Genomic DNA, 12163 nt, shown 5'->3' with positions numbered 1-12163 from the left:
CCTGCCCCCAGAGCCCTTCCAGCCATGATCTCATTTCTCTCCCCTCCTGCCTTCACTGCCTCTGCCCCCATCCCTCGCCTGCCCCCCTCTCGACCAGCCTCCGTCCCCAGGAAGCCACCGCCTCCAGCCTCATCTTCCCAGGCGCCCCAGGAGGATGGGCCACGACTGGCCCCTGGGCCCTTCCTGAGTCCTTCTCCTTCTCGCAGGCTCCACGACACCACTGCCCTCAGCTTGCTCCTAGACCTTCCGGTTCAGTCCCCCCTGAGCCTCCTCGGGTCCGGGGTTCCTCAGGGCTAGGTGCTGGCCCTCTTCTCTCCTCCCTGTACTTTCACCCCCTCGGTGACAAAAACTCTGGACACCACGTACACCCGAGGCCCCCTGCCCTCTGCACTCTGCTTCCCGCTTGATGACCTTGATGACCTCTCCACCTGGACATCTCTCAAGGGATGCAAACTCAATCCATGCAAAAGAAATTCATCTGAGCCCTAAGTTCTCTCTCCCCCAGTGCTTCCGGTCTCAGGAAATGAACACACTATACATGCAGCTGTTCAAACCTGAAACCCGAGTGTCATTCTTGGGTCCTCCTGTTCCTTTGTCTCTCACACACACTCCATCGGCAAGTCCGCCGACCAGAACCCCATCTACTACTCACGTCTGTCCTCCACTTGCCGAATGAGTCCCAGCCTGAGCCACAGACACCTCACAGTTACACACCTCCCACCCCCTCTCCGTCCACACCACAGCAAGAATGGGCTTCCTGGGAGGCTTCCCAGGTGGCACAGTGGTTGAGAGTCCGCCTGCTGATGCAGGGGATGCGGGTTCGCGCCCCAGTCCGGGAAGATCCCACATGCCGCAGAGCGGCTGGACCCGTGAGCCATGGCCACTGAGCCTGCGCGTCTGGAGCCTGTGCTCCGCAACGGGAGAGGCCACAACAGTGAGAGGCCCGCGTACCGCAAAAAAAAAAAAAAAAAAAAAAAAAAAGAATTGGCTTCCTGGAAGTTTCATCAGGCAACTCTGCAGCTTAAGATCCCTCAGTAGCTTCCTAGTGCCTTTAAATAGAGTCCAGACTCTTCGCCACGCCCACTAGGCCCTGCCTCACTCTCCAAGCTCACTTTACACCCATCACAGCCCTCTTTCTAGCTCCGGGCATAGTGACCTCTCAGTTCTTCAGAGAAACCAAGCTTTCTCCTGCCACAGGGCCTTTGCACATTCAGTGCAGGATGGCTCCCTCATCTACTTCTTCACACAGATAATCATCATCTGAGTCTTCCGGTCACAGTCGAAGCATCGCCACCTTAATGAGGGCCCCACAGAGATGAGGTCCTCTTGCCTTCATCCTGATCTCAAAAAGCACCCTGGCTGTCCTCTTCATAACTGCCACCTCATATTATGATTATCTGTTTTCTTGTTTACTGGTTTACGGTGTCTTACTCACCTGTGGCCCAGCACCCACCCCAAGGCCTGCATGGAGCAAGCACTCAGCACATGTTTGTGGAATGGAAAGGGAGGGAGGGAAGGAGAAAGTGAGAGAACAGGGCCAGAGAGGGAGAGAGGAGAGAGAGATTTCGAAGAGAAGGGATGACAGGAATAAAGATACAGAAATGAGAGGCGGAAACACAGAGAGAGAATCTTGGCAGCTGAGAGGGACAGAGAGACACACAAAGATGAAAAGGAGGAATGCCAGAGAAAGGTAATAAGAGAGAGAAATGTAAGGGGGTGGGGGCAGAGACAAGGGCAGAGGCCCGGCAGGAACACGGGATGGTCATAAAGGGGTCAGATACTAGGGCTGAGGCCCCACGGGCCCTACCATTGCCATTGGCCAGCTTCGCCAGGGTGATGATGACAAATTCTTCGGCGAGGTTGAGGGGTCTGAGGCAGTGCTGTAGCTCATACACGACCAAGCTGAAGTGGTTTCGGGACAGGGCCACCAAGGTGTCACTGGCCACCTCTGCCCTCACGTAGCCCTCCACCTCCAGGGGACGGGAGAGGGATGTGTGGCGTCACCACCTGCTCCAGCCCTGTTGGGCTCCCTTGGGCTTGCTCAGCGTACTCCTGCCCCGGGAGGTAACTGGACAAGGGCCTCGGGCATCCCAGGCCGCACCTACCAAGGCCCAGCCCCTGGGTCGGTGGGCGGCAGGGCTCTACTACCTGCAGCATCTCCCTCATCTCCTTGGAGGCGATGGTGACCAGCCTCTGGACGCAGCACTCCTCCAGCTCCCCCTGCTGCTGGAGAACCTCCTGCAGGACGCTGTAGATGTTGACTTTGCCCTGAGTGGAAATCTGGGGAATGAGTATGGCGGGTGGGAAGGTCCTGGAGGGGGCAGCGGAGGCTGCGAGGGACCCGGCCCTGCCAGAGCACACGAAGTCACACGTCCTCCCTCCTATGGGTCCTCCTCCCAAACAGTGCGAGATTATGATTTATAATAAGAAATTTATATTTGGTCTTCATCCAGTTTCTGGCACAGAGCTCCTAAAATCTTTGGAACTTCCTAAGTGATGAGAGTGACAAAGGTGTCTTTTGTTATATTGAGATGATTTTTGGTCCACACCTAAGGATGGGGACTGGTTGGCAGGAGAACCAATCATCTGATTAGAGGATTGGAACTTTCATTCCCACCCACTTGACCTCCGGGGAGAAGAGAGAGGCTTTGGAAGTGGAATCGATCGCCAATGGCCAGTGATTTCATCAACCATGCCTAGATAATGAAGCCTCCATAAAAACCCAAAAGGACAAGGTTCGGAGAGATTCTAGACTGGTGAACAAACAGAGATTTGGCAGGAGTGGCGTGCCCAGAGGGGCCCTGGAAACTTCGTGCCCTTTCCCAAACCCTCACCCTATATGTCTCTTCCATCTGGTTGGTCCTGAGTTATATCCTGTTAAAATAAACTAGTATCTAGTAGGTAAAATGTTTCTCTGAGTTCTGTGAGCCACTCTCATAAATTAACTGAACCCAAGGAGGAGGTCATGGGAACCTCCAAACCATAGCCAGTTGGCCAAACTTACGATTGGCATCTGAAGCAGGGGCGGGGGTGGGGTCATCTTATGGGACTGAGCCCTTAACCTCTGGGGTCTGACACTATCTCCAGGAAGACAGTGTCAGAATTGAGTTAAATTGTAGCACACCTAGCTGGTGTCAGAGAATTATTTGGTGGTGGGGGGAACACCCACACATTGGATTTGGATGCAGAATTATCATTGCCTCATCTGGTCGATGACCCCACCATCCTGAAACTGCCTAAGACTCTGACCCCGATTCCGCCATCTCTCACGCCACCCGCTCCCTTCCTCCCATCAGGCTCATACAACTGGCCCTGTCAGTGTGGCCTGCAAATCTGTCCTCTCTCCACTGTTTTCAGCCCAGCATATTCAGCTAGGCAGGTGTCAAATGGTCAGCACACAGGGTCCTCCACAGATTTGGCACTGACCCTCTTGCAAGTCCAAGAGGACATCATCTATTTTGCTTCTTAGATAGCTCTTGTCACAAGGGTGGACTCCTCTCCATGGGGGCTGTTACCTGCAAAACGCTCTGGGAAGATGGCCCCCTCCCCTGGCTGGTAAGGAGGTCACTTACCAACAGTCAAGACCTTAGCAAATTTGGGGACCTCAAGAGGAAAGGAAGTCAATGAAATTTATATGTTCTATGAATGACATCCAGTACAGAGAGTCTTGGCCTTTCTTTCCCAGTCTCGATATAGCAAGTACTAGAGGCTTGTAAACTCCAGTGAGAGATTCCTCATGAAAACTCCTGGACCGAAGAGAACCGTGTGGCCTTCGCTGCCTAGTCCGATGGCCCTTGTTTTCTCAACCTCTTCATTTTTTTTCTTTTTTATTGTCCCCTAAGGAGCCTTCTTAAGCATTTTTTCCTAATTGCCCCCCACCATGAAAATGTAATACCACAAAGATATAATATAGCTGAGTATACATATCTGTGCTTTGTACATCAAAAACTAAAAACACGCCAACCCCCCACCCCCACTGCCGCAAGAACCAATTTTACCTGCTTTGGAGCAGTATCACCCCGTTGAGAATTCACGCTCTAGATTTTCAAGGCAAACTCAAGGAAGCCTAGATGCGTAGCTAACACTGTTGCTGCAGATATGTAAACAGCCAGGCAAATTATAATACGCCCAGCCTAATTTCTGCAATCGAAATTAATCTTTGGAGAATATTTACGGGTGCAAGAGAAAAATTGTCAAAGACTTGGAAACTGGCATAAAACAGGCATGGGTGGCTTCCCAGAGGCGGGCTTGGTGCTGTCTGGCTGCCCCTGCAGGATCATCCGGCCTGTGGGAGTATGTGCCTTTGATCGCCTGTGATAGTCTAGGCTATGCTACGTCTCCACGGAGATAGAAGGTAAGTTTTAGGAAACTGACGCTGAAAATGATTCCTGTTTGTGACAACAGGAATTTTGTCTGGTAAAGAATGTAAATCTCTCTAAGTAAAACTGTCATTTTAACAGATTTTAACTCTTACCGGTTCCTTCACTAGTTAAAGAATAACTAAAATCTTGAACACAGGTCAAGTTACAAAATATGCCTACTTGTTTATCATCTGTTTATTGCCACTGATCATTAATCATGGCCTGGGTATTAACCGTGGTTTTTAAATTTTTCTATATTTCCTGATGCTTTGACTTCTTGCGGCCTTGTGGGCCCTGGAGAGACTGCCCAGGGTTAGTCAATTCCTAGAGATGGCAAACAACTCACCCACTCACGAGCAAGCTTGTCAAATACAAGCAAGCAATGCAGGCTCCACGTACCAGCCACCTCTTCTATCAGGCTCTCACGCTCTGGACCACTATACACCTGCTCTAATCACCCCAGGGCCAGGCACCAGATGACTCAGGGCGGCACCTACACCCCAGACCTCACTGAAATTATCCACACTAGCCAATCCGACGTCTGCTCATCCTGCCTCGCTGGATCTTCCCCTACAGAAGCCACAATAAACGCTCCTGCGTACATTTCCCCCTTGCTCCCTCTGCCTCCCGCCCGACTCTGGTTCTTCCTTGTGGGCCTGCATGGCATGGTGTGCCCCTGCCTCTTGGGATCTGTGAGTAACAGACCATCTTTTCAAGGGCAATCATCTCCTGGGCTGTTGGTCTCACTCTACCTGAATAATAATAAAACCTATGTTTTAAAAGACTTTTGCAAATTCTTTGCCTATGCTCCTGGACCCCGACTTCCCTCAAGGCTGCCACATATCTTCTTTCTATAAAATAAAACTTGCTATTAAGAATTCCTATAAGGACCTGCTCTTCTACCCACTCTCAAAAGCTCAAGAATAGTCTAAAATTCAACAGCTCTCCAAGTGTGGTCCCCAGACCAACAGCAGCGTCACCTGGGACCTTGCTAGAAATGCTGATTCTTGGGCTTCACCCCATACCTACTGAATCAGAAACTCTCATGATGGGCCCCAGAAATCTGAAGTTTTAACAAGTCCTCAGGGGATACTGATGCTCTGGTCCAAACTCTACCCTGTCGTACAAAGCCCACCATGATCTCGGTTACATTTTCCATCACTCCCACCAGTATCTCTACCCCAGCCTCTGCCCCAGTAAACAGCCTCCACTGGCCAAGCAGCCCTGCACCTTGCATCTGGTGTGTCTCTGTTCCCCCACATCCACCTGCTTCACCCCTGCTCAACATCTTTGCAACTCAGCTCACCTGCTCTAGAACGGTGACTCCCAAACCCACTGCGTCAGAATACCGAGGAGCTTTGAAAACCTGTGAGTGGCCCAGGCCCCACTTGGGCCTCCAGGGCTGAGACCCTCATAGTCTGGTCATTGTCTGTACCCCAGAACCTAGCCTACATCCACAACAATCAGTGAATGTGTGCTGAGCAGTGGACAGACACGCAAACAGGTGGCCAGGCTCAGAGGAACGGCTGAGGGAGAGGAGGTCCTACCTCTGGTACCCGCAGGCAGCGGATGAGAGCGTCCATCACCACAGAGGGCTCAGTGGCGGCCCTCTCCCTGATGATCACTGAGGCCAGCATCTTCCGCATGTCAGGACCTGCCCCAGCAGCGTCCGTTTTGGTTGACTCGCTGTCCATGATGTTGAGGAGGTTTGTGACTTGTTGGAAGGTACCTGAGACAAAGGTGGCACAGGTGTGATGCCGAGATGACCATTACAGGGCTTGTTCCTTGTGCTCTGGTCTCCCTGATACCTGCACAGCTCTAGCTCTGCCTGGGGCATGATTGGGCAGGGACCTTCCTATCCACTGTACAGATGGAGAAACTGAGATCTTGACCAAGACTTGCCCTCCAGGAGTTAGTGGCCGAAATGAGGCAGGAGTGCAGGGAGGGGGTGACTTTCTTACCACTGTCGTCTGGTTCCAGAGGTTCCAGGTCCTCTGTCTCCTCTGACACGTCCTCATTTGACTCTGTTGATGCTTCTGCCAATCTCTTCCTCAAGCTATTTTGAGATAATAAGATTTGTAAAATACTTGGTGTGTCATCCCACCATAAGACGACCCCCCATGAGTCACACCCTGCATAACCCCCCTCCCTAGAGTGTGGGAGGAACCCATGACTTGGTTAGACCCATATCCTAGCCAATAGAATATGACAAAAGCAATGGGAACCTCCCATGATGCGATCACTGCCATGATTACATTATGTCATATAAGACTACATCTTAGCAGACTGGAGAGAGATTCTCATGCTGGCCTTGAAAAGTAAACAGTGGTGATATAAACTGCCTATGGAGGGGGCCATGTCACAAGGAACTGAGGGCCTCAGTCCTACAACTACAAGGAACTAGATTCTGCCAACAGCCACATGAGCTTGGAAGAGGACCAAGCTCCAGAAAGGACGCAGCCCAGACAACATCTTGAGTGCAGCCCGTGAAACCCTAAATAAATGACCCCGCTAAGCCAAGCCTAGACTCCTGACCACGCAAACTGTGGCATAATAAACAGGTGTTATTTTAAGCCACTACCTTTAGGTAATTTGTCACACAGTGATGGATAGCTACACTTGGTTAGGAAGGGCCTTTCTTCCCTCTTTTCTGGACACTGAAAACTAATGATTAATGAGAAATGCCCCTCGGCAGGTCTCATCGCTCCTCTCAAGGGGCTCTCTCAACAACGGCAGCTTCTCAAGGGCTGACAAACACCGACACAGACATCAACACTGAGGGATAAAAGCTCCCAGATCCTTTTTCCTCCTGTCCCAAGTTCCTCAAACTCCATCCCAGGGCCCTTCACCATCCTGTGTTCCCATCCTCCTGGGAATCCTTTAAGGAACAAGTCTGGGACCTAAACACTGACCTTTTCTCAGAGTTTTCTCCTGGATGGAACAAAAATACACCACAAGAAGAAGCTCCATTCTCTGCCTGATACCCATCATGGTAACGTGGACAATGGCAGGTTGGGTTGACAAAGGAGTGAGACCTTCGGGCTCCTCAGTCGTAACTCAGACAGGGAACAGGTCCCCTGACAGGGTGGGAGGGTTTCACTAGAATCATCACTGTTGGGTCCCAGACCCTTGGAACTCTCAGATCCAACTGTCTCCCTGAGCTCTGTGAACCCAGGGCTTTGAGGAGTGCACAGGGCCCTGGGATTTAAAAAACCCACATTATGTTGTTAATCAACATTTCTGTCACCCATATGTGGGGTGAGGTATGGTGGCCTGTTTGGGGAAAGGAAATAGAGGGGGGGATTCACAGCTAAGGCCCCTGGGGATGTAGTGATAGGAGCCCAGGGTGGGGAGGTATGATCTGGGCAGCTGGAGGAGATGGGGGTGACAGAGAGGTCCTGAGAAGAGGATTTCTCTTCCCCAAGGACTGGACAGCTTGCGGGATGGGGCAGTGTGGCCCTAACTACATTTAGGTAATTTGTCACACAGTGATCGATAGCTACACTTGGTTAGGAAGGGCCTTTTCTCCCTCTCTTCTGGACGCTGAAAACTAATGATTAATGAGAAATCCCCCCTGGCAGGTCTCATCGCTCCTCTCAAGGGGCTCTCTTGACATCAGCAACTTCTTAAGGGCTGACAAACATCAACACAGATGTCAACACTGAGGGATAAAAGCTCCCAGATCCTTTTTCCTCCTGAAGATAAAGAATGTCAAAGAAAGACAGGGCAGTGACACTGTTTCCCTGAACCAAAAGTGGGGCTCAGAGGATTCTTCTGTCAGTTGTAGCTGCGAGAGACAGTCCCGATCAACAGTGTGAGCAATAAAAGCATGAACTTCTAGGCATTACAGGACAACAGATCAAGACCCAGAGCCACCTAGGTCTAAGACTGCTTAATTACAATTCCCACTTAATTTCCCATCGTCCACACTGCCAAGAGGGAGCTCCTCAGCCTCCGCTTGTCACTTCTCATACCCCAGAGGTCATGACCCTCAGTAGCCCGTTTCTACTTCACCGAATCCCGGGGGTTAGAAAACGAGCTTCCTCTACGTAGTTAGTGCCAAACACTCATCCTCGCAAAATTCACGCATTTTTCCTCAGTCTGCCCTTTGGAGACATGTAAACCATGATGGAACAGACACCAGAAGGCAGTTATAACATGCCCCTTCTTTCACAGTCCCCTTGGCCCTACCTCCCACTCCCTTCTGGGCCTTCTTTTCTGTTTCAAAGATTACTCAGTGAAATGGCTGCAATTCCATCCCACAGACTCTGACTGTGTGCCTGCACCATGCAGCTAAGCTTGGCTCTCCATGTTGTGGTGGATACAGAGGTGGGTAGGACACATCATTGCCCTCTGAGAGTCTGAAGACACAACACATGGAAGATTGTGGACTCAGAGCCAGAAGCGAATGTATCAGTCAGCCGTTGCTGTGTAACAAACTACCTCAAAATTCAATGACTGAAAACAACAGTTTATTACTGTTCACAAGTCTATGGGTTAGCCAGGTGTTTCCGTTGATCTGGGCTGTGTCCAGTCAAGCATAACTGGAGTCACTCACGCCTCTGTGGTAGCCAGTGGGTTAGATGAGGGTTGGCTAGCCTAAGATGGCCTCACACACATGCCTAGCAGTTGGCTTCCTATTGGCTGAAGTGACTAGGGTGATCAGGAACCATGTCTCCCATCATGCAACAGGGCTGGCCCAGGTTGTTCTCAGAGCATCTGGGCAGGTTTCCAGGAGAACGGGCAGACACACCAAGGCGTCTCGGGGCCTAGACTTGAACTGTACCTTTCACCTCTGCCACCTTCTAACAGCCAAGGGAGGTCACAGGCCAGTCCGGCCTCAAGGGGTGGGGATATAGATTTCCCTCTTGATAGGAAGAGCTGCAATGTGACGTTGTGAAGAACATGGCTATCAGAAGGGGTGGAGGAAGGGGTCCTTTTCTATTATTATTACATATATGGTGAGTGTACGCCATGGCCAAAAGTGAGGTGCCCCAAACACGTTATCTAGAGAGGACGCTAAGAGGATGAGATCCAGGAGAATGAAGTGGGTTCTGCTTGGTTTTCCAAATGAAAATAGTTTTTTTCTGAGTATGACAGTAATATAGGACTCACATACAATGCACTCATAAACTCAGCCACTCTTAGTGCTATCACTCAACTGAGCTTCCCACATCTGCTTCTATGGGAACCAACCTGAAAAAAAGAAAACACGGTATTTGTAGAAACCTGCGAGTTTAAGTGCATGGAAGGGCCTGTAAGAAAATGGAAAAAATGAAAATAGAGTATGTACACAGTGAACACATTTGGGAGCACCTTACCGGCTCACAAGGCTCCCGCTTCCCTGACCCACAGAGTCATAGTTACGGGGTCCTGGCGGCCGCGTTTTTCCGTCTATAATCCCTCCCCCACCACTCCTGATTGGACAAGGAGTGGACACGTGATCCAGCTGGGCCAATCAGGTTCTTTCTCACAGGAATTCGGAACTCTGGGCAAGAGAGAATGCAGTCAGTCCCCTGTGGGATCTTGGGGATGACGGTTCCCGGGAATGAGGAGCAGGGAAGGCCGAGAGGAGAGGGAGCCCTAAAGCCGGCGCCCAGAGCATGCAGCGATGGGAGGGGGCCAGAGAGGCTCCACTCACCTCAGCTCCTCTGGAGGCTTGGCCGTGAGCCTCTCACCCTTAGGAAGCATGTCTCCTTACAAAATGACCTCTTTTTTTGCTTAAGATATCCCAAGTTGGGTTCTCTCTCTTGTAAACAAGAGGGTCTAAAAACTAGGAACACGGGGCTTCCCCGGTGGCGCAGTGGTTGAGAGTCCGCCTGCCGATGCAGGGGACGCGGGTTCGTGCCCCGGTCTGGGAAGATCCCACATGCAGTGGAGTGGCTGGGCCCGTGAGCCATGGCCGCTGAGCCTGCGCGTCCGGAGCCTGTGCTCCACAACGGCAGAGGCCACAGCAGTGAGAGGCCCGCGTACCACAAAAACAAACAAACTAACAAACAAAACAAGTGGTTCTCTCTCTTGTAAACAAGAGGGTCTAAAAACTAGGAACACGGGGCTTCCCCGGTGGCGCAGTGGTTGAGAGTCCGCCTGCCGATGCAGGGGACGCGGGTTCGTGCCCCGGTCTGGGAAGATCCCACATGCAGTGGAGTGGCTGGGCCCGTGAGCCATGGCCGCTGAGCCTGCGCGTCCGGAGCCTGTGCTCCGCAACGGCAGAGGCCACAGCAGTGAGAGGCCCGCGTACCACAAAAACAAACAAACAAACAAACAAAACAACTAGGAACACAGAGGTGCACAGGAACATCAACTGGGGGAGGTCAGAGCAGCTCGGGGTCCCTGGGGCTTGGGGGGGTGAGGGGTGGAGTAGCAGGGAGGCGTGGGCAGTGAGGCTGGGAGGTGGTCCCTGGGTCGACCGAGAAGGACCTTGAAGGAGGGGGGACATAGTCCACGAATCAACATGGGGCTCAGAGGCGTGGGATGGAACTGGTGTGAATGGCTTGTGTTCCAAAAGCCACCCAGGGAAGGAATAAATTGGGCTGGGGTCAGGAGAAATCCTAGCTAGCCATGACCCCAGTCTTCCAATTTGAAGCCCACACATTTGAAAGTTCTACATGTAACACAAAGCAAAAAACAAACCAACAAACAAAGGTGTGAACAAAATTAAAGAACAAGTGGAAGAAAAAAATGCACGTGACAGGAGGGTATTTTCAGTGATTCAGTAAGCACTCAACAAAGCATCAGGGGCTTCCCTCGTGGCTCGGGGGTTAAGAATCCGCCTGCCAATGCAGGGGACACAGTTCGAGCCCTGGTCCGGGAAGATCCCACATGCTGCAGAGCAACTAAGCCCATGTGCCACAACTACTGAGCCTGCGCTCTAGAGCCCGTGCTCCGCAAGAAGAGAGGCCTCCACAATAAGAAGACCGTGCACACCGCAACAAAGAGTAGCCGCCTCTCGCCGCAACTAGAGAAAGCCCACGCACAGCAGCGAAGACCCAAAGCAGCCTAAATAAATAAATAAATTTATTTAAAAAATAAAAATAAAGGGAAGGAAAACAAGAAAAAAGTTAAAAAAAACTCATCAGGGTAATACACCCCACAGGAAAACAGGCAAAGGATACTCTCCAGAAAAGAAACACAAATGGCTCATGAGCTTGAAAAAAAAAAATTCAACCTTTAATAATAATAACAGGCAATTAAAAACAAAATCCCACTTTTGCCCGTGAAACTGATACTTTCTTTTTTCAAGATAATACTTTATACTGAAGGAAGTGTGAGAACCTGGCTCCTTCATTGATTGAACCTCTCTGGCACAGTTTGGGAATATCTCAAACCATTTGCCCAAGGTAACCGTGCATCAGTGCCCCACCCAGATCCCTGTGTTCTTATCTCTTAGTGCACAGGGCCTGACCTCCAACACCACACCTGCATTTCTCTCTGGTGGGATCTCTCTGGGTTTTAAAGCCCTCCTTGCCTGCTCTTGCGGCCGACTGGAAGCGCAGGGAAATTAATACCACCTGGGAGCAGCCAATCACCGACAGGGGCAAGTGCTCAGATCCCCAAGGGCCTTGCCCCTCCGGTCTGGGTAAGTCTGGCATGTTTTCTGCACTGGCTCCCAGTGTCAACCAGCAGGATTCAGTTCCCACTGCCCACAGAGAGCTGCCTTCTTGGTGGTCATCACTCCCCATCCTGCTCTCCACTCCCCTTCAGGGTTTCCTTCACTTCCCAGATAAACTCCTTGCCTGTGGATCCTCACCTCAAAGGAACCGAAACAAGGGCTTCCCTGGTGGCGCAGTGGTTGAGAGTCC

At 51.2% G+C, this 12163-nt stretch overlaps 1 protein-coding gene across 1 annotated transcript in view; it reads right to left on the bottom strand.

The window, feature by feature from the left end:
- The window catches only part of MROH2A (maestro heat like repeat family member 2A), a 37248-nt gene extending 27196 nt beyond the window's left edge, over positions 1–10052 (bottom strand). Inside the window, 6 exon segments of the mRNA XM_024752781.1 lie at positions 1808–1970; positions 2149–2280; positions 5909–6090; positions 6323–6417; positions 9683–9778; positions 10003–10052. Of these exon segments, the coding sequence (XP_024608549.1) occupies positions 1808–1970; positions 2149–2280; positions 5909–6090; positions 6323–6417; positions 9683–9778; positions 10003–10052 (718 nt within the window).
- Positions 10053–12163: the final 2111 nt, after the last annotated feature.

This window comes from Neophocaena asiaeorientalis, unplaced genomic scaffold (assembly GCF_003031525.2).
Source record: "Neophocaena asiaeorientalis asiaeorientalis breed wild unplaced genomic scaffold, Neophocaena_asiaeorientalis_V1.1 scaffold294, whole genome shotgun sequence".
Taxonomy (NCBI): domain Eukaryota; kingdom Metazoa; phylum Chordata; class Mammalia; order Artiodactyla; family Phocoenidae; genus Neophocaena; species Neophocaena asiaeorientalis.
Note: the sequence above shows the minus strand (reverse complement) of the source record. Positions and strands in the feature narration are given on the sequence as shown.